General features: G+C 41.6%; 1 protein-coding gene across 10 annotated transcripts in view; it reads right to left on the bottom strand.

Moving 5' to 3' along the window:
* NEDD4L (NEDD4 like E3 ubiquitin protein ligase) overlaps nucleotides 1-23,568 on the bottom strand; it is a 433,261-nt gene that overhangs the window by 81,528 nt on the left and 328,165 nt on the right. For all 10 annotated transcript variants that reach the window (XM_061615405.1, XM_061615386.1, XM_061615324.1 and 7 more), the window contains 3 exons: nucleotides 16,573-16,623; nucleotides 1,527-1,588; nucleotides 1,203-1,302 (listed from right to left, as the gene is read on the bottom strand). In XM_061615405.1, the coding sequence (XP_061471389.1) occupies nucleotides 1,203-1,302; nucleotides 1,527-1,573 (147 nt within the window). In that variant the 5' untranslated portion in view covers nucleotides 1,574-1,588; nucleotides 16,573-16,623. The remainder of the gene's footprint in view (nucleotides 1-1,202; nucleotides 1,303-1,526; nucleotides 1,589-16,572; nucleotides 16,624-23,568) is intronic.

The following is a 23,568-nucleotide window of genomic DNA, read 5'->3' as shown; positions in this document are numbered from 1 at the left end:
ACTTGGGCCTCGAGAGACAAGGAAGAATCGAAAAGAACCCCCAAACTACGTACCTGTTCTTTCAGGGGGAGTGTAACCCCATCCAGAACAGGGTGAACATCCACCATCTGAGCAGGGAAGGCATTCACCAGCAGTGTCTTGGTCTTGTCTGGATTGAGTCTCAGTTTATTAGCTCTCATCCAGTCCATTATCGCGGTCAGGCAACGGTTCAGCACATCAACAGACTCACCTGAAGAAGATGAAAAGGAGAAATAGAGCTGCGTGTCATCAGCATATTGATGGCAACGCACTCCAAAACTCCTGATGACCGCACCCAGCGGCTGCATGTAGATGTTGAAAAGCATGGGGGAAAGACCGACCCCTGAGGGACTCCACAATGGAGAGTCCATGGTGTCGAGTGATGTTCCCCAAGCACTACCTTCTGGTGACGGTCCGCGAAGTAGGAGCGGAACCATTGCCAAGCAGTGCCCCCGACACCCAACTCCGCGAGTCTCCCCAGAAGGATACCATGGTCGATGGTATCAAACGCCGCTGAGAGATCAAGGAGAATCAACAGAGTCACACTCCCCCTGTCCCTCTCCCGACAAAGGTCATCATACAGGGCGACCAAGGCTGTTTCGGTGCCAAAACCGGGCCTAAAACCGGATTGAAACGGATCTAGATAATCGGTTTCATCCAAGAGCGCCTGGAGCTGGCCGGCAACCACCCGTTCCAAAACCTTGCCCCAAAAAGGGACATTCGCCACCGGTCTATAGTTGTTCAAGTTATACTGTGTCTTCCTTCTTTCTTGTACAACTGTACTGCTGATTAAATCTGTAATGATTTTCCATTAGCGAAATTGAGCCTGGCCATCAGAGTTCATTTTTGTTAATTGCTACAGAATCTGGCTGCTGCGCTGTAGATGGCAACTTTAGTGGGAATCCAAAACAAACGTGACTTCTCTATTTGGATTTCGGATAGTCTTCAGTCTTAACTATCCTACTGAAACTTTAACTTTGACCTCAGTCCAGTTCAATGTTTTTAAATGTTTGTAAGCTTTGCATATCTTGTGGAACTATAAGTTGCTTTGAAATATTTTAGTGTGGAAAATGAAAAATAAATAATAATAACAATAATGCCTACACAATATAATCTGTAAAATAGAATGTCTATCACCTATGTAACTGTTACAGAGCAATAAAGCCTGTTTTAAAGCATCTTACCTCAGGGTCCTCCCTCTGATCACCATCCTCTTCTTGGCCACCATTCTTTGGCATGTAAGCCATCTTCAGCCTCAAAAACCCCTTTACTCGAGATTTGTGACTATAAGAAAAATGGTAAAAAAGAAGAAAGGATGCATAAAGTTCTTCTGAGCTAGAAAAGCGTTTATTAAACATTATGCTCAAAAGTTTACTAATGTTTGAAGTTATGATCTTTGCATGTTTCTATGGATGAAATCAATAAAAATATATGTTCAAATAAATAAATAAATGTATGACACACATAAACACACATACATATATCTCCATCCATCCATCCTCCCTCACCTTCTTGGTCGGAGAAGAAAATCTTTAAATGTATATGGCCTTTCCATGGTTGGGTCTTCAGTCTATTGTTATGAAAATAAAATAAAATAATTAATGCTCATGAACACGTCTGCACATCCTAGAAAAAGTAAATATGAGGCCCACACAAATTATACTTCTACAAGTTCATTATTCAAAATAGCTCTGCCACTCTTGGCAACCATAGTGTATTTCCACTAGGTGTCACTCTTGATACCACTAATAATTTAGCCCGATAATCACTGCCCTAGAGTACAAAAAACACTTAGGAAGCAGGAGTGGTTATAGATGTACAAACTTATTTAATAATAGCCACAACAAAGTAATACTTCAAGCCATATGCCCAGGCCTCCTCTCTAACCAATGTATGTTGACACTTCTGGTTGATGGAGGGAAGACAGGCTCACTGATACATAAGCATAGGACACCATATGCCTTAAATAATAGGCTTCCCCACATTCTCTTCCCCTCCCCCCATTTGCCCTCGAAGTGGAGACTGCCATGGTGAAGCAGAGAGAAGAATGCTGGCTGAACAGCTATGAGTGGAGAGAACCTCTACCACAGTGTTTCTCAACCGGTGTGCCTCCAGATGTTGTTGGACCACAACTCCCATCAGCCTCAGCCAGCATTGCCAATGGTCAGGAAAGATGGGAATTGTGGTCCAACATCTGGAGGCACACCGATTGAGAAACACTGCTCTACATTCTTGGGAAGGGTATACAACAGTATAGTATATGTTAGGTACGCAAAGGGTCCCTGGTTCAAACCCCAGCATCTCCTGGTAGGACTGGGAAAGATATCTGTTTTAAACCTTGAAGAGATACTGCCAAGCACTGTAGTTACTATTCAGCTACACAGACCAATGGTTTAAAGGCAGCGTCCTACATTTCTTCTCAAACCCACCCCAGCTCTTCAAGTCAGGAGCTGGTGTGGATGCTGCCACTTCCTTAAAATGTTGAAGGGCAGGGAATTCCCTCTGCCTCAGATCTGTAACCAAGCAGCCACAGTGTCAGGGACTATGTCATCCCTCCCTCCATGGAGAGACAACCTCGGAAGTGTTCAACAGGCTTGTGCCTGTCAAGGGTGCAAGGTTTCGGCACGAACCAAAGAGGACACAAGGGCTCTCACTTTGTGGCTCTCAGCTGAGGGCAAGCAGCTGTAGTGTCAGATGCTAGTGGAGAGGATGCTGGTAGACATTGAGATGGAGGACATGCAGACTGACTGTCAGACCAATCAGTGTCTGGAGCAGCCTGAGGGAACCCATGGATGTGAAGGGCTTGTGCCTGGTGGGTTGCTGCCATTGGGAAGATCCTGGATGGAGGACAGCACTTTGTGGGATGGACCCAGATGTGGGGGATCTGGGTCAGAGTCCCAGAGACTCTGCTGTGCTGGTGACAGGAAGAGGAACAACTCTGGAATATATGCTTTGTTCTTGTTGTTACTATATTGACTATGTAATGTTTGCTTTGCTCTTATTATTTTTGCCATTTTGCATTTTATTATTTTTGTTATCTATTACAAGCCAATCTGAGTGCTATTTTAATAGAAAAGTGGAGTATAAATATTAAATCTAATTTAATGTTATGTTGAATACCAGAAAGAAAGTTCATCATGACTAAGAAACAATGAATTGCTACTAGGGATGGGATCTGCTTTTTAGTTCCGATTGGATTGCATTCCATAGAACTGGAATGCTGTCCTGTCCCCGTCCTTCTTTGTTTCCGGTATCTTCTGCTTTTATCAGGTTCGATTTAAGGGGGGGGGGAAGAGAAATCGCAAATAAGACGAGAATGGGGAGGAGACAGGAACAAAGTAGAAGGACTCCAGTGCTAAATCTGATCTCGGCAGAATTCTCACCATCCCTAATTGCCACATCATTTGTTTATATCTTCTTGTGTTTTCTTATGAATCCTTATTCATATGAAAGCACAATATATGTAAATATCATATAATTTCAAATCACAGAGTTTGTAAAGGGACATATAATCTAACTAGAGGGATTTATAATTCCAGAAATGTCCTCTGACTTTGAGAACTCACATTTGCAAGTGCCAAGAAGCATGATAATTGCAACAACTAATGGCACTGAGAGCTAAATACAGAATTTTATATTTAACTGGGTGCAGTTAGTTGCCAAGTCTAGCTTAACCAAAATGGTTTGTTCATTGTGGCATTCCACAGCCAAAGATTATCCAATTTTAAGGTAATGTTTTATTTAATTATTATTTTATTGCTCTGTTGTTTATGTATGTTTTGCTTTTATGTACACTGCTTATATTTACCGACAACACTTTTCCCCACCTAGCCCTTTCAGAAGTTTATGTTCAAGCTCCTGATTAAGTGGCCACATCATTTCCTCCAATCATCAATATTCCCAGGATGAAATTAACAGACTTGAATCCTTGAATGTCTCCATCTATTAGAACAAAGACTAAGTGGAGCCATAACCAAATTTGTTGAGGCTATTCTACAGACATGTCTTATTTATCTGGGGTAACAGTTACAGATTTACTAAAATAGTCATATTAAATATATACACACAAACAAGGATTGAGATGAATATTTGTTAGTGTTGATTTTTGCATTACATGCTGTCCTTTCACAACATTATTAAGAATAAAGGCAAATTTATGCAAATAAAAAAATAATAAAAATAATAGTGTTGCTTAGGTTGTGTTACTGGAGGCAAATTCACAGCCTTGGAAATGTCAAACTTTCATGCATGCTTTAAATGACAATTCCTGAAAGGGGACAAAATGCATATGCTGTGTCACGTGTGCACTGCAATGGGGTCAGATTTGCATTGTAGAGTTGCTAACAAAATGCTAAAGGTCTTAATGCGCTATGTAAACAGAGATGACTGAGGGAAACATGTTGCCACAATCCTTATATTTGTGACAGCTGAAGCACACAGAATTTGGACCTGTCCTAAAATGCAGGCATTGTTTTGGTTGGGAAAAAATCTTCAGATTACCATTTTCCCTCTGAACTATGCATCTTGGGAAACATCATACGTTTTAGTTGGAAAACTATTTTCTTCTCAGCAGCACAGCACCTTAATTTGTACTCTTCCAATTATTGCTATTTATGAACATGCAATGGCAATAGCCCTACTTAGGCTTTCATCTGGACACATAATGGCAACAAGCGGAGAAAGGGTAGGGTGTGCATGGAAGCCCCGCCCTCAACGCCAGTGAACACACTGGCTCTACTTCAGACCTTCCTGCGTTGAGAAGCAAGGTACGAAGGGAGATTCTAAGCACATTCAGCTGAGTGTGCTTAAAATCCTCCTTCTGAGCAGGAATCCTGTCTTATCTAAGTGCATTTGCCCTGAACGCCAAAGAGGTCTATAATCAGAACTCAAAAACTGCATATTCCTTCAGTGTCTCAGCATGTTCAAATAAAAATCAGTAGATATTTAGAGGGGAGATTTGATGATAGTCTACATGACAATTCATGTAACCCACTAGATCTATTTAGTCTAGAGAAAAGAAGATTATGTAGACAGAACGTCCCATGTTCAATACTTAGGTACTGTACTTCCAGGTTGGTCTGGGAAAGGTCAAACATTGGAGAGCCACTATTAGTCAGTGTAGACTGAGCTGGATGGATCAACTTTGTACAAAATATATTATGAGGATCATAATACTGAACTTACAGTGTTATATGTGTAACATAATGCATTCGATGTTTTTTGAGAAGTTTGGGGATGATGATGATGGCTTACTATAGGGGTTGCTGAGCCAACAAGGAAATTCTTATATGGCTGGTTTAAAAGACAAAAACAGCAGCTAACAAGTATCAATCAAGCTTTCTTTTGCAACTCACATGTATGATAAGGGCAAATTCACACCCATGTGATTGTCAGCTTTTGGCCACTATGTGACAACAGTGCATCTGTTTAATGCAGGGAAACAGTATCTGGGAGAATATCAAGAGCCACTAAAAAAAAAAGATGGGAGGTGCGCTAGGTAAAGAGAAAAATATAGCTCAAGCATTTCCTGTAACATTATTCAGACTTTTTTCAAAACCAACACCCTCTCTCACAAGCTTGTTACAAGAATAAACGAGGTAAGAACGGCACTGTACTTTGTACATTTAACAAAAATGATTAATTATAGTAATAAAATGTGTTTGCTGACTGAAGATATTGGAAGGGTTCCAACTACGTAGCAAATTTTTAATGCACATACTTAGCCCAAGAATGAAACTGCCCAGACATTTCTTTAAAACCTGCATTATGAGAGCAAATAGACTAGAACAGCTGCACTGAAGACATATTAAACTCCCAGACAAAGATGAACTTATAGCATTCAGAACACCAAGAATGGCAACTGTGAAAATGCGGAAACTGTGAAAACGTGGTCTGGAATTGTTCTTAATTTTCACTAACTACTAGATGGGGAAACTCTATGAAAGTGCTGGACTCTGGCCTGATTTGACATTTTGGTTGTCTGTTAAGAGATTTCTCAACCAAAGCACTCAGCAGCTGATTCCAGCCCTAAGGAAAATAATATGATAAAGCCATTATAGAGCAAGATGGTTTGTATAGGAGAAAAATGCCACCCAAACTCGCACATTCACTATTATGCACAGAGATCAGAGCACAATACTTTGACTGCAAAGGAGACCCTAGCTTGTCCTTGTCTAAACATGTCTAGCAAAATATATATCCACTGTGAGAATGCCTATTTGCCTACACTGAAACCTTTGAGAGAATTTCTGAAAATCCATATAAACAAGCACATTTTACATAACGAATAAATCACTACAGACTGGAAAATACTTGCCATTGGACAAGCAATAACACATCCATATAGACCAATAGGAATTAGATATTTCCTGTTCCAGTGGACCACCACAGGCTTCCAGCCTCTTAGGGGCGCTAACTCATAGGTAAACACAAGCATCCTGATAAAAGCAGCTGACAAAACTCAAAACAGCAAGCTCCTTCTTGCACAACAGCTGCCTGGCAGTCACAAGTCGCGAAAAGCCTCCATCTATTCTGTTATTTACTAATCCTAATCAGCACACAGTTCATGGCAGCAGAAAGGCATACACAGCTATAGGCTTATGACTTCATAAATGTGTACAACCGCAAAGAACAGAAGACATCTTCACAGCCCACAGTAGCCATGTTTACATAAACCATGGTTCAGCACAGGGATGAGCAACCTTTTTGGCCCCCAAGGGCCCAATATAACAGTAGGTGAGTGATCAGGGGCTATATGCCAGTAGGTATAGCGAGAATTGGTGGTGGGAACACATACTCATTCACACACACGCTCCATCACCCTCTCTCTCATCCACAACCACACTCTTTCATGTGAGCACACACAGGCACACAAGCTTCCTGTCTCTCATTCATGATCATACACTCATTCACACCCTCACACATACACATGATCCTTTAGCACAGTGGTTCTTAGATTCTGCTTGTGGGCTTCCAGTGGGCATCTGGTTCATCACTGTGAGAACAGGATGCTGGACTAGATGAGCCATTGCCCTGACCCAGCAGGCTGTTCTTATGTTCTGAAATATGCTTCACATTAATTCTTTTTTGTAGAATAACGCTATCTGAAGGAGTCTTGCTTGCCTAAAGCCTTTAACCCACAACCAATGATGTGGAAAATTTTCCAGAAAATTCTCTGCTTTTGTATTCTTCTGTGCAAGATGTTCTGTTTTTAGAAATCCTTTGACTTGTATTCAAAGTAGTGCTAATTCTCTTGTTCCATTAGCACAAGGATCTATGCTTGTACAACAGAACCGCCTTCCTCCTCCCACTGCACGCTCCCTAAATCTGTCCTGGGTTTTCCCCAACCCTCCAGAGCAAATCTGAGAAGTCCCAGGAGGAAAGGGAGGGAAATTCTGTTGTGGAAGTGTAAATCCTTGCACTAAAAGAATGACGGCATTGGATACTGCCCATTGTTTACTATTATAATGAATGGAATGCTATGCAAGTCAAATTGGGAAACTTGAACTGATACGACAAACAGTCAAATCTAAAATCAAAGTTGTACGCTGTTTTCAGCTGACTATCTCTGGGAACTCTGCATATTTTTAAGTACAGCTCTTCAAGCCTGTTAAAGTTAGCTTGTTAACAGTTTTCAGTGCCTTCATTTTCTCTCTCTCAATAGGATATAATATCTGAGTTGTGAAGTCTAGAAATATTTACAAATATTTCACTAAAAATAATTTCCAATGAAAACTTTGGATTTTAAATGACATGTGTGCTTTATTGATCGTCCCCCTCCCAATCAAAACAATTCAGGTACTTTGGGCAACTGGGTAAAAAAAACCTTTTCAGATATATAGCACGTAAATTTGACAGGGCATACATACTGTTTCAATTTTGTTTAACCAAGGCAAACAAAATGTTGTATCAGATCTCAAAAGATTTAGAACATCAGAAATCCTGCCAGAAAATCCACAAAACTTGCACATTTATGTCTGCATGACTGCTTATAACAAAGTCTTTACCATCCCCCCCCCCAAAAATCTATAAAATATTTAATTGCTACCTACTATTTGCTCCACTGCAGTAACTTATACTCTTGAGACTATGTGAATCCCAGCAATGTGGGGAACTGTACAGATGCTCATGGGCATGGACGCTGAGGAGAAAAGCAGTTGTAGTCTTTTTAGTATCCAATTTCTACCTGCAAATTGGTATTTCTGTGGGAAGAAGTTGTATTGCTTTCTGTCAAGTTAACAGCAGACCGTCATCAAATTTATGATGATATCCTCTTCTGCTCATTTACAACAGGAACCAACTCATGCTAAAATGTATCTTTAAGCCTAATTTAGCCTTTCAGAAGCATTCAGCAGCCATTCCATAGTTCCCTTTCCCAAAGAATATATCCACAAAGGACTCCTACCCACAAGTCTCCTGCAGAGCTAAATACTTAGCTAGCTTTCTTTAAAAGGCTAGCTTTATGCAAAACCCCTTGTTTGTCAGGATGGAACACGGTCTGCTTTTCAGCTCTGAACACTTTTAAGCAAGACTGTTTCACAGAGCAAAAAGGAGAATTTCCTTAGAACAGGCAAGTTACAAAAATGTGCAAGAGTCTCCAAAGGCAGTATCACTGTCTGACAGCAGGAACACTGGCCCTAAAACTATTCTCTTTTCTTTCTAAGCTTGAATGTTTTCTTGTTAACACACTTGCTGAGCACATCAGTGAAGTCCAAAAGCATATGTCTTCCATATAAAAGAGAACAGAAGATGCAGAAGCTGTCAACATGTAGATTGAATTTCAGATTTCTGCTCATTTCAACAGTTGTCTATTAACTTGAAGTTTCAGAGCATCTTTATTTTAGTGTAATAAAATTTGAACTTTGATATAAGACTATGAAAATACAAGGCATAGCAGTATGGGTTTGGGCTGTTAAAAAGTACAGTATAAATGATGTATTGTGCAGACATTATGTCCTCAATATCATAAACAACTTTGGGAGATCCATAGCACCTATGGGCTCCCTCCTCCAAATGCTTCAAGTCTTCCTCCCTTGCATTTCTGCAGTGAGCCATCACACAACTTTACATGTACATCAATACTAATGCTAACCACCCTTAGTTTCACTCCATGCTCAAACTCTGAAGTCGAATCATTGGTTCACACTTTTCTTTTTTGCAACCTTTATCATGCTGAACGGCTTAGATTTATTTCTCCCATAATTAATCGCTTTCCTGGAAGATCAAATAACTGGTATGTCCAACTCCTCTTATCCAATGCTGATATGCTATGGACAGAAATGGTTGCCAAATTCTTAAACTTAACCCAGCTAAAACGAAAGAATTCTTCCGTTTAAACTGTGTTTTTATAGGATTATACTGTTATATTAATATACTATGTTTTTATTTTTTATGTATTCTGTTGAATTTTTTGTACGACGGGTCTGTGACCGTATAATAAAATTCATTCATTCACTCCAGAGCTTGCAGATATTCTGTCCATGTTTGAATGTTTGTCTGTGGCTTCATACACCACGGTTTATGAAGCTGTGGACAAGCAACATAGATGTGTCCTTCTCTCCACTGGCTTTGGCACAGAGATACCAGCTGTCGTTAAGCCAGAATCCCATGTTATGTATTTGCATTAAGCCAGCACACAACAGGATGAGGGAGAATGGCACATCCATGGCAGTATGATATCATGGACAAATGTCTGAACATGGCCAGAGAGGTTGCAAACTCTGGTTTAACTGTTGGGTTAGACTGAGACTTCAACAGATCCACTGAAATCAGTGGGATTTAAGCTGCTAATGATTAACAAGTCCAATTGACTTCAATGGATCTTTTCTAAGCATGACTAAATCTGGATCCAACCCATGGCCAGGATTAATATTGGTACAGATGTAATGTGGTGGATCTGGTCCTTCTTGGGAATGTTGTTTCCTTAGGCAGTGCTGGGGCTTTTCTGGTCTACCCCATTGTCTTTGGCATGTGGGGTGCCGCAGGTTTCCATCTTGTTCCCACATGCTTTTTAACATCTACAGGAAACCACAGAAAAAAGTCAAAGACAGCTCTTTCGTTAAGAGGTTTATCAATCTTCTAAACAAATAAATAAAATTTGGACTGAGGTATCAGTAATACACTTATGCACCTCCATCTCTGTTTTCTACCTACAAATTCCAGAGAGGCTGTGGAGCTCTTGAAACAGGGGTGTGGAAGCAGTCCTGGGATGGATGAGAGTAAATTAGCTGAAGGTCAGCTATTTTGAAAAACAGGAACAGAGGAAGCTGTCTTCCTCCTCTTTGGATGCACACCTTAATGTGGTGAGGGGGTTTGAGTGTGCTGAAGAAGCTGAGAGCAGTGCCGTCAGGAGTCTAGACCAAGAGGTTGGACTCCTAGCAGGGGCACCCAAGGCAGAATGGTCAAAGCTGAAACACCAGACTAAGATGCATCCAAACTCAGAGGAAGGCAATGGTAAACCACCTCTGAATATCTCTTACCACAAAAACCCTATGAACAGAGTATCCAAAATGCAATACGAGATAGTGCTGGAAGATGAGACCCCCAGGTCAGAAGGCACTCACTGAGCTACTGGGGAAGAACAAAGGACAAGTACGAGTGATTAATGACGCAGTTGGGTCAAAGCTGAAAGGAAGCCCAGAGGCTGATGCGCACAGATGCAAAAGGAGAGTCCGGAGTTGTATGACGCACACAATAGGAACATGGAATGTGAGAAGCATGAACCAGGGAAAGTTAGAAATTGTCAAGCAAGAAATGGAACGCATCAACATTACAATACTTGGTGCGAGCGAACTAAAATGGACGGGAATGGGACATTTCCAATCAGGCAACTGCAAAATATTTTATGCAGGAAATGAGAAATCAATAAGAAATGGGGTTGCTTTAACAGTGAAAAGTGATGTAGCAAGAGCAATTAGGAGCTACAACGCAAGGTCTAAGCGAGTGATATCAATGAGATTAAATGGGAAACCTATCAACATAACCATCATCCAAGTCTATGCTCCAACGGCAAACGCAGAAGAAGAAGAACTGGAGAGATCTTATGCAGAAGTACAGGAGGAAATTGATCACACAACAAAACAAGATGTGCTGATAATCATGGGGGATTGGAATGCAAAAGTAGGGGACAGAGAAGAATTAGGAATTGTGGGGAAATGGGGCTTAGGAGACAGAAACGAAGCAGGAGAAAGACTTATTGAATTCTGTGAAGCCAATAATTTGTTTCTTGCAAACACATTTTTTGGACAACTGAAAAGACGACTATACACGTGGACATCACCAAATGGTCAATATAGGAATCAAATTGATTATATAATTGGTAGCAGAAGGCGGAGAAGTTCCATACTTTCTGCAAAAACAAGACCAGGAGCAGACTGCGGTACAGATCATGAACTGGTCATATCGAAAATCAGAGTAAAGCTAAAGAAGACCAACAAAACAATCGTAACGCCAAAATACAATTTAAATAACATCCCAGAAGCATATAAAGATCAAATAAGGAACAGGTTTGAGGCTTTAAACTTAGTTGACAGAGAACCAGAAGAACTATGGAGTGAAGTCAAAGACATTATCAGGGAAGAACGCAAAAAGACAATACCTCTAGTTAAAAAGAGAGAACGACCCCAATGGATGACTGAAGAAACTCTTAAAATGGTTAAAGAGAGAAGGAAAGCAAAAGCAAAAGGAGATAGAAACACAGTCAGAACCCTAAATGCAACAATACAGCGACTAGAACGTAGGGACAAAGAGAACTATCACTGTATAGAAATAGAAGAGGACAACAAAAAGGGAAGAACAAGAACCCTGTTCCAAAAGATTAGAGAAATGAAAGGGAAATTTAAACCGAGAGTAGGGATGTTGAATAATCAACAGGGGAACACACTGAATGACAGAGATTAAATAAAAGGAAGATGGAAGCAATACACTGAAGAACTCTATAAAAGAGATGCCAGGATGACAGATTCATTCACAGAGGAACCATATGATGAAGAACCAGAAATTTTAGAATGCGAGGTGAAAGCTGCTTTTAAAATACTTGGAAGAAACAAATCACCAGGAATAGATGGCATACCAATAGAGTTGCTACAAGCTACTGAGACTGAATCAGTCCAAATTTTGACTAAAATCTGTCAAGAAATATGGAAAACTAAACAATGGCCCACAGACTGGAAACGTTCCATATACATCCCAATTCCAAAGAAAGGGGATCCCAGGAAATGCAGTAATTATCAAACTATTGCCTTAATATCCCATGCAAGTAAAGTAATGCTCAAGATTCTACAACAAAGGCTCTTGCCATATATGGAGCGAGAAATGCCAGACATCCAAGCTGGATTTAGAAAGGCAAGAGGCACCAGAGATCATACGTTGGATAATGGAACGGACCAAGGAATTTCAGAAGAAAATCACCCTGTGCTTTACAGATTACAGCAAAGCCTTTGTGTAGATCATGAAAAACTATGGAATGCTTGAAAAGAAATGGGGGTGCCACAGCACCTGACTGTCCTGATGCGCAACCTATACTCTGCACAAGAGGCTACGGTAAGGACAGAATATGGAGAAACCGATTGGTTCCCCATCGGAAAGGGTGTGAGACAGGGGTGTATTTTATCACCCTATTTATTTAATCTATACGCAGAACATATCATACGGAAAGCAGGATTGGACCAAGAAGGAGGAGGTGTGAAAATTGGAGGGAGAAATATCAATAATTTAAGATATGCAGATGATACCATACTACTAGCAGAAACCAGTAATGATTTGAAACGAATGCTGATGAAAGTTAAAGAGGAAAGCACAAAAGCAGGACTACAGCTGAACGTCAAAAAGACTAAAGTAATGACAACAGAAGATTTATGCAACTTTACAGTTGACAATGAGAACATTGAACTTGTCAAGGATTATCAATATCTTGGCACAATCATTAACCAAAATGGAGACAATAGTCAAGAAATTAGAAGAAGGCTAGGACTGGGGAGGGCAGCTGTGAGAGAACAAGAAAAGGTCCTCAAATGTAAAGATGTATCACTGAACACTAAAGTCAGGATCATTCAGACCATGGTATTTCTGATCTCTATGTATGGATGTGAAAGTTGGACAGTGAAAAAAGCTGATAAGAGAAAAATCAACTCATTTGAAATGTGGTGTTGGAGAAGAGCTTTGCGGATACCATGGACTGCAAAAAAGACCAATAATTGGGTATTAGAACAAAATAAACCAGAACTATCACTAGAAGCTAAAATGATGAAACTGAGGTTATCATACTTTGGACACATAATGAGAAGACATGATTCATTAGAAAAGATAACAATGCTTGGAAAAACAGAAGGAAGTAGAAAAAGAGGAAGGCCAAACAAGAGATGGATTGATTCCATAAAGGAAGCCACAGACCTGAATTTACAAGATCTGAACAGGGTGGTTCATGACAGATGCTCTTGGAGGTCACTGATTCATAGGGTCGCCATAAGTCGTAGAGAAATCAGCTGGTGTGAGCAGAGGGCTGCAACTGGTTCTGGATGGTTGCACTTCCACCTGAAGGGTCTCCATCATGAAGAGGAGAAGGGGCAGCAGGAGCAGGAGGGAGATGAAAGGGGAACCCACACAATGTAATTTGCCCTGAGCCCTGCCCACTAGGCCCTCCCAATTCCTAGCCTGGTTAGATCAGGAACATTATATGGAATCGGCATCCGGCCTAATAAATCTCTAATGATGTACTAGCCCTTTACAATTTGGCATTTGCAGTGTTTGCATGTGATTTCTTACATTGTATTTTGAAGATCCTATGAAGAAAGACTTTAGCCTGAAATGCATTGGGAATTCTTGGTGGTTTTACAGAAAAAATTAAGACTACATGCACTTTCTGGAACTTGTCCTCCTACTCTAAAAGGTGATATTCACTCTTATGAGGACTTCTCATTATCAACAACAAAGCACAATGAATAATGTTATCTTAGGTTTGCTTTATTATTTTTTTAAAGGCAAATGTTTTGAACTGGAACCATATTGCTTTACTATATATAGTATCTAAACGGGTGGTTGATGAGATGACACTGTTATAGATGGAAATAGCTATTTTGAAAAAGCAGTGTGGCATCTTATACAGATTTTCCACAAGGAATAGAAAATTGTAGAGCTGATTACTTTTATGAATCATCTAGAACAGAATCTTACTCCTAACAAGTTCCCAAGTAATTTCATTTTAGAGAAGCAAGAGGGAACTTTTCTGAATACACTTTTCTGGTTGTCAGTTTGCTTGACAAATGGAGTCGAAACATGACAGCTTATTAGGAGCATTTAACAAGTTTTCTGCTGGTCGTGTTCTGGTGCAATCCAGGAGACGACACTACCCTCTGGTTAGCGACAACCCTGCTAGAACTATATTTGTTAAAAAACACACACTAAAAACACAACCAAGATCAACACCAGCAGCAGAATTACAATTACAACTGCTTTATTTCACCCCCAACCTGATAGCATTATTTTACTTCTCTTGCAGGTAGCAGGTAGGTTGGCAGGTAGCAGTAATAGAACTACTGCTGGCTGGAAGTTGAATACCAGCTTTAGCCTCCCCAGCCATTCTTTACTACACCTGCTCCTGCTCCTGCCCCTGCCCCTGGAGAACTGCAGCCTGTTGAGCAGCCAGACGTTTCAGTCAGCCCTACCCTAGAGAGGAATTGTAAGCTCTTTCCAGGGTGAAGCCTATTGTGTGAGCTCTAGTTTGCGGGTGGCAGATGTGTTTGTGGTAAGAGCACAAATGCAACTCATAAATGTATACTGTGTGATTTAGCGTGTGCCTGGGTTTTTGTTATTTTTTATTTTTATTGACTTATTGTATTGTGCTTTCGAATTTGCATTTACTACAACTTTATTTTGTTTTCTGCCGTATTATTCTCTTCACCGCTTTGGGGGCCTTGCCCAAAAAACAGTATACCAATCAACCAATGTATGAATGAATGCCTCAAACACAAAGAGCTAGGTAAATATCCAACCTGGTATTCTTCAGATGTTTTGGACTATAATGCTTATCAGTCCCAGCCAGCATGGCCAGTCAGGGGGTGATAAGAGCTGGAGTCCAAAACATCTGGAGAGCCAAAAATTTAAATGCTACAGAATCAGGACGACACTAGTGAGGCGAAGTGCTGCTGCTTTATGTACATTGCATTGCCTGGAGAGTCGGCAACAGCACTCAACACATAGGTAATATTATCAGCCCACACTGGACACTGCATATCCTCCTGGCATATATACTGCACCTCTCCTGCCCATCGCTTCCTTGGCTGCTACTCAGAGCCAGCAGGTGCTGAACAGTTGACTCCACCCACCCCTGCATGTGTTGCTACAGCACTATTCTTCAACCTTGGGTCCCCAGATGTCGTTGGATTACAACTCCCATCATCCTTGGCCATTGGCTAAATTGGCTAGGGTTAAACGGAGTTGTAAAGTTGAAGAACACTGTGCTAGTATAAGATACCAAAGATGGCCCCAGTCAGGTTGAACTCCTAGTTTGGAATAATCATCTGTGCATTTCCCTATTTGGCAGTGAGCAGCCATGGGACTTTTAAAAGTTCCCCTATGACTGCCGAGGTGAGGGAGAGGACACTCTGGCCCACACACGAGTCAGAGGATAGGACTGTTGGGAGCTTCTCCCCCCTCCAGCGACAACAGTAGCAATGGTGATGGTGGGAACCTGCCTCCCCACCTTAAAAAAAAAAAGAACTGAAGAGTTATCGGTCGACCTGTGGATTAGAGGAATGTCTGGCCCAGACTGCATCCCATCCCTCCCGGCAGAAATTCTCTATCTGGAAGGGGATGAGATTCTCCCTCTTTGTTTTTTAGTGTAAGCAGTTAATATCTTGAGTAAGCTGTCAGGTTGTTTGGGATGGAGCAAGACAGAAGCCAAAAAACAATAAATCTCCTTTTGTCTGAGAATACTGTAGCTGTCCCCCAGCTATGAGAGAGGAGGTGTCAAAGGGTTCTATGCTACAGAAAAAAATATAGGATACCAACAATTGGGAAGGTATGAAAAGCAAGTGTTGTGTATTTTAAGGGATTTTGTGGGCAGCAGAAAACACTGTTGACTCGAGGGGTGCATGCAGTTGACATAAACAACACTGGAGATGTTCTATTTAGTACTTAGGCAACATTGGGTTTTATTTACGAACTTGGGAGAACTCAATAGCAAACCTTAAATAATAGTTCAATCTCTCTACTTCTGGAGATGGATTTTTACTTTGCTTAGTTCCATTTTTTTTTTTACATGAAAGAAAGGATTCAGATTCCTGCTTCGACATGAATAATGAGAATGAATGAAAGATTGAATTTAGCCCAGGGAGTAGTCAATTTAGTTTTCTGATGAAATCTTACAAATAGGGAAACCTATAGCCCCCAGATCTTGCTGAACTACACCTCCCATAATCCCTAACCATTGGCCATGATGGGTGGGGCTGATGGGAGAGTCCAATAACATCTAGAGGGTCACAGATTCCCTATCCCTGGTTCATGTAATTCTTCCTTTAGCTTTGCAAAGTAGAGTAGGTTTTAGGTAAAAGATCTTACCGGAAGATGATTAAGTGGCACATCCACCTGACCCAGGAAGTCGTCTCTGGTCTGTTAATAAAATAGAAAAGACATTAAATTATTTGTTTATTAAATCAATCTAACTGTTGACATTATATCATGCTAGTTTCTGCAATATCCTTGAACATCATCTGTTGCACACCCCAAAGATGCCTCCCCTAAAAGATGTATTCTGTTAGCCAAAGAATTCTAGTTATTTCTAATACTGCTTATGTCCTCATGCAGGCTGCCATGAGATATAATAATCTGCAAAGATGAACATTAGAATCAAAAGCTTTGTAATATTTTTCGGAATCATAAAGCCACAAAAAGTGCATATGAAGATCAAATGTGGACAAAACAACTTTCAACATTTTATATTATATTATAGAACTACTCATTTTTTGCATGGACCACTCTAGGGTATTCCCAATGAACGCTGTCATTGCAATGGGTAGACCTGGTCCATGCATGCAAAGCAATGAGCTATTTCTCCAAGACAATAAATGACTTACCACACAAACAGTAATTCCATGTGCAAATTAGGAACAAAGGAAGCCGTCTTATACTGTCAGGCCACCGGTCTATGTGGCTCAGTATCATGTACACTGGCTGGCAGCAAATCTTTCATACATGAGTATGTGCCAGCCCCAGCTAGATGCCAGGGGGTGAACCTGGGATCTCTGGTACATAAAGCTTGTGCTATATCACTGTGCTATGACCCTTCCAAGTCTGTGAACAAATCCTGGACTGGGATTATGTTTTAGAATTAGAAGAGTTAAATGGGAATAGGGAAACTGAGCCTCTAAGAGTTGAGGAAATTTCAATAAGCACAGCTTACTCATGGCAGCAGCAAGAAATGGTGTTGATCCTGCAACTCCTTTGTCTACACAGCTGTTATAAATACAATAGCTCTGCCCTCATTTGCATCTAGTAATCCCGGTTCTCGCATGGATCAAGAACTTGCTCCAAGGCATAATTTACATGTTTCATATCATCTTTCGTTTTCATCTTCACAACATAGTTACAGACAGAAAATACATTTAAACTAGGAGGAGGTAATGAGCGGAGTACTACAGGGCTCAGCCCTGGGCCCAGTGCTCTTCAACATTATTAATGATGGATGAGGAGATGCAGGGAATGCTTAGCAAATGTGCACATGATACAAATTGGGAGGAATAGCTAATACCCTGGAAGACAGAAACAAAATTCAAAGTGCTCTTGATAAGCTGGAACATTGGGCTGAAAACAACAGAATGAAATTTAACAAGGATAAATGCAGAGTTTTACATCTAGGAAAAAGAAACCAAATGCACAGTTATAAGATGGATACTTGGCTCGGCAAAGATACGTGCAAAAAGAATCTTGGAATTATTGTTGATCATGAGCTGAATATGAGCCAATTGTGTGATGTGGCTGCAAAAAAGACAAATGCTATTTTAGGCTTAATTAACAGAAGTACAGTTTCCAAACCATATGAAGTACTAGTTCCCTTCCATTTGGCACTGGTTAGGCCTCATCTTGACTACTGTATCCAGTTCTGAACACCACATTTTAAGAAGGATGCAGACAAACTGGAACGGGTTCAGGCAACAAGGAGGATCAGGGGACTGAAAGCAAAGCCCTATGAGGAGAGACTGGAAGAACTGGGCATGTTTAGTCTTAAGAAGAGAAGACTGAGGGGAGAGATAACACCCTTCAAGTACTTGAAAGGTTGTCACACAGAGGAGGGCCAGGATCTCTTCTCAGTCATCCCAGACTGCAGGACATGGAATAAATGGGCTCAAGTTGCAGGAAGCCAGATTTTGACTGAACATCATGAAAACCTTGCTATAATAGAGTGGTATGGAAATAGAACCAATTACCTAGGGAGGTGGTGGGCTCCAACACTGGAGGCATTGAAGAGGCAGCTGGACAGCCACCTGTTGGATATGCTTTAAACTGGATTCCTGCATTGAACAGGGGCTTAGACTTGATGGCCTTATAGGCCCCTTCCAATTCTACTATTCTATGATTCTATTCTATGAAAAGGACTGCTCTCATTCGCCCAAACATGGGTTAATAAAAACATTGATGTTATTGTCAATCACTTCCATTAGAGATGAAGCATCGTGTGTGTGTGTGTGTACTGCCCTCAAGTCGATTCCGACTTATGGCGACCCTATGAATAGGGTTTTCATGAGGCTGAGAGGCAGTGACTGGCCCAAGGTCACCCAGTGAGCTTCATGGCTCTGTGGGGATTCGAACCCTGGTCTCCCAGGTCGTAGTCCAACACCTTAACCGCTACGCCACACTGGCTCTCTAATACATATCACTATATAAATACCACGACTACAAAAGTGTGTAGGAATATCCAATTTTGAACAGCAACCTGAAAACCATGAATTCCACAATACTACAGCTATAACAACTTGCTCAGTGTCTATAATCACAGACAGTCCCACTGTGATCCAGTTCACTTGCAGTAAAATTAACAACTTTGGGCTCCTACTGGGAAGAAGGGCGAGATATAAATCTAATACATAAATAAATAAATATGATACTCTCTATACGCAGTGTGGCATGAATTTATGCTATAGATTTTAAATTTCCAGAAATCCCTTCTCTCCATTTTTGTTTTTCTCGAAACAATAAAAAAATGCGATGGAGGGTAAATATATGCAATAATTATATTCTTATCAGATTGAAATGTTACTGCTGTAAGACCATAGGGTTCTTTATTGTAACAAAGAAAGTGAAGTCTGTGCGTTTTGAATTAAAAACAGCCTCCTCCCTTTATTCTCAGCATTGTCCCGAAACAGAAGGATCACAAAATCCTTAGTGAGTGGGCACACCACAGACAAGTATCTAAGTTATTAACTGCTTGGAACTGTGAAAAAAAACCTTGGTCTCTGCCTCCAGCAACTGAGATTACAGTGCTATCTCAGTAGACTGATACAAATGTGGACTTCAAGGCTTTAAGAAAAAGCCAACTTTGCTGTCTCCTCCCCATCCCCATCCACACCCCAGCTTTGCTTAAAACTCAGCCTGATAAAGAGAAAGCTTACTCAGTATTTTGTAACATTTTGATTGGCCTACTAACATATTGCCTTACCACGGATTGGGATTTTTCCTTGCTTTTTAATCACCTTCAACTGTATATTATATCATCAAATACAGCAGAATGTCACAGAACAAAATGGGAGTTTGAAGCAACTTAAATGTTATTTTGCAATAAGAGCCATCACGTTGTAAACTAATCCTTACAGCTACAGGTATCTATACTCTGCAGCAGTCTTGGCCAGCTTGGTGCCTTCCAGATGGTTTGGACTACAACTTCCATTAGTCCCAGTCAGCATTGCCATGAGAGCTGGGGTTGATGGGAGTTGTCCAAATCATATGGAGAGCTCCAGGTTGGCAAAGGCTGCTCTGCACCGTACCAGCAACTTTAAGCTTTGCAATTAAGACAGCTCCAAAGCTGCTAGGTCTTATCAAGAAGGTGAGACTGCAAATACTGATTACACTTAATCTTCATACCCTATTGAAACTAAGCCTAAGCAAATGGAGCCTATTTATTTATTTATTATTTCAATTTATATACCGCCCTTAGCAGAATAGCTCTCAGGGCGGTGAACAAACAAGGTAAAATACAATATATCATGGTAAAAAATAACAAAAACATGTACAAACAAACAACAGAAAGCACAACAAAAACAAATACAACACAAATTAAGAAGGATACATATTAAAAATAGAAAGATTAAGAAAATTAAAAGATTAAAATGCCTGGGAGCATAAAAAGGTCTTTACCTGGCGCCGGAAAGATAGAAGTGTAGGCGCCAGGCGTACCTCTTCGGGGAGGCTGTTCCACAACTCAGGGGCCACCACAGAAAAGGCCCCAGATCTAGTAACCACCCTCCGGGCTTTCTGATGAGTTGGTACCCGGAGGAGAGCCTTAGATTCTGAACGAAGTGAACGGGTAGGTTCATAGCGAGAGAGGCGTTCCACAAGGTATTGAGGTCCCATGCCGTGTAAGGCTTTATAGGTCAAAACCAGCACCTTGAATCTCGCCCGGAAGCAAATAGGGAGCCAGTGCAGACACGCCAGAATAGGTGTTATATGCGAAGACCGACTGGTCCTCGTCAATAGTCTGGCAGCCGCGTTCTGCACCAGCTGAAGCTTCCGAACTGTCTTCAAGGGCAGCCCTACGTAGAGCGCATTACAGTAATCCAATCTTGAAGTTACCAGAGCATGAACAACGGAGGCGAGCCTAAGCATACTGGAGGGCTGGCTCTGCTGATCAGCTGAGTGATGTGGCCAACTTTGGTGGCATAAGAACATAAGAAGAGATGAGGGTCAATAGACTGACTCTGAATCCTGGCAAGATGGAGGCGCTGTGGATGGGTGGGTGGTTCTTGAGTCTACATAACAGGTAAATTGCCTGCTTTGGATGAGATTGTACTGCCCCTGAAACAGCAGGATCATACCTCCTGGATCCATCTTTTTCATTATCCGCCCAGGTGACCTCAGTGGCTAGGAGTGCCTTTTACCAGCTTCAGCTGGCAAGACAGCTGCAGCCATTTCAGGACTAGGATAGCCTGACCACTGTTCCTCAGACACTGGTAATCTCCAGGCTGGATTACTGCAATGGACTCTATGTGAGGCTGCCATTGAGGTTGGTCTGGAAGCTTCAACTGGTGCAAAATGCAGCCATTTGGCTGCTTACTAGGGCTGCTGAAAGAATTGCATTGGCTGCCAATTAGCTACCAGGCTACGTTCAAGGTGCTGGCTTTGGTAGTTAAAGCCCTATACAGCTTGGGACCAGGCCACCTGAAAGATCATCTCACCCTACACATACCCAGTCAATCACTGCACTCTACAGATACCATCTTATTAGGAGGTAGTTCTCAGAATATAGGAATCAGGCTTTTAGAGTTTAATGTGGTGGCACCTACCCTTTGGAATTCCCTGCTCTTAGATATTAGACAGACACCGTATCTGTTGTCTTTCTGGTGCCTACTGAAGACCTTCCTCTTCTAATAAGTCTTTAAAGCAGAGATTTTTTGCATCAGTACTGGAATTATTTTTTATTATTATTTTATCACTTCTTGTTTGTCACCCTGGGCTCCTTTTGGGAGGAAAGGCAGGATGTCAATTTAATTAAGAAAATAAATAAATACATAAATAAAATAAGAAGAGCCCTACTGGATCAGGCCAATGGCCCATCTAGTCTAGCATTCTGCTCCTACAGAGGCCAACCAGAGGCTTCTGGGAAGCCCCAAGCAGGACCGGATACAGTTATTTTTATTTTATCTATTTAGAACATTTATATATTGCTCAATTATTTGCATTTCTAAGCAGCGTGCATAAAAACAAAGTCATTGAGAAAATAAAACAAAACACTAAAAATCATCATAAAATCAAACACTATCTTAAAATGCCTGCTGCATTTTAAAATGCCTGCTGCAGTCTTAGTCACATGCCTGAAGTCCAACAAGGAGAGTGTCTGTCTAGTCTCAGTTGGGAGGGCGTTCCACAGCGGCGTCACTAGCGGGAGTGTGGGGGGGTGCGGACCTCCGGCGCGCGCCCTCCCAGGGGCATGGACAGGGGTGGCTGGTCTCGCGCACGCTCACCGCGCTCCATGCTGACGGTGGAAGGCCCATCCAGGCTTCACCGCCAGCGAGCAGGCGCCTGCTTTCAGCGCGCACCGGACCGGGTGCCAGGGGGCAGTGGCATCACTAGTGGGAGTGCGGGGGGGTGCGGCTCTGGGTGTCACCCCCCTCATGGTGTCACCCGGGTGCGACCCGCACCTCCCGCACCCCGGTAGTGACACCCCTGGCATTCCACAGGCTTGGAGCCAATACACTGAAAGCTTCTAGTCATTACGAGCTGAGAATCTGAGCCACCAATAGAGACTTCCCCAGAGATCTTACTGATCAGGCAAGGATATAAGGGATCAGGTTCTCCTTAAGAGATGCCAGACCCAAGCCGTTAAAAGGTCTTTAAATTAATACAAGAACCCTGAACCTGGCCCGGTAACATGTGGGCACCCAGTGCAAGCTTTTAAACAGAGTTAAGTGCTGATGGTAGTCTGTCCCCATCAACAATCTAGCTACAGCATTTTGTACCAGCTGGAGCTTCTGGGCCAGGCCCAAAGGCAGTCCCTCATAGAGCACACTGCATCTATGCAGAACCTAGATAACTGTATTTGGGGGCAGCAGCAGGAACCCCACTCCAGCTGTTTCTCTTGAGACTCCACAACTGCTTCCCTCTGTTGGTGGACAGAGCTCGATCTGCCACACAACCTGTCTTGTCCCCTAAGTTAACTTGCTGATTTCAGGTGCAGTCGACGATGCTGCCCTGTCTCCAGTGCTGAAGAAAGAATCAACTACCAGTCCAGTGGGTACCATAGTGTCCATCTTAGGTAGCAAAGTGTCTTGGACTAGCCCAGTTCTTTCCCTGCTGCTCTCCATTGACTCCACTCCTTTCCTTCTGTTGTCTCTCCCACTTTCAAACTTTAGACTGCAAGGTCCACAGTACTAGGTCCTGTGTTGTTTTCTGCTCTGTAAAGCACCTTGAATATTGATGGTGTGGTATAAAGGGTTAATAATATAAAGGGAAAAAAGAAACCCTTAAACAGGGCAGAAGTTGGTTCCTTAAGCTTGTTGCTCCATGTTAGTTGTAATACAGTGAAAATGGTTTCTGAATTCCAACTGATACGTTAACTGAGACTTCTGATCTAAATATGTCATAGCCTATCTCACTGAAGCCTTGCCGCTCCATTTAAGATAAAAACCAGAATGAAACCTAGGCTTCTGAAATGCCTAATTATTATGTCAAATTAGAACCTGCCCATTATTCACTAACAAACAAAGAGTGAACAGAACTGACATCTGAAATGCTTGTTCCATCAAAACGAAGGATAGGGAGACAAAAATTATGAGATACGGGTAAAATGAAAGATAGTTTGACACATGTAAATTATGCCTTGGAGCAAGTTCTTGATCTGTGCAAGAA

Source organism: Rhineura floridana, chromosome 1 (assembly GCF_030035675.1).
Source record: "Rhineura floridana isolate rRhiFlo1 chromosome 1, rRhiFlo1.hap2, whole genome shotgun sequence".
Lineage (NCBI taxonomy): Eukaryota > Metazoa > Chordata > Lepidosauria > Squamata > Rhineuridae > Rhineura > Rhineura floridana.
The sequence above is the reverse complement of the archived record's forward strand: the minus strand, read 5'-3'. Positions and strand labels throughout refer to the sequence as shown.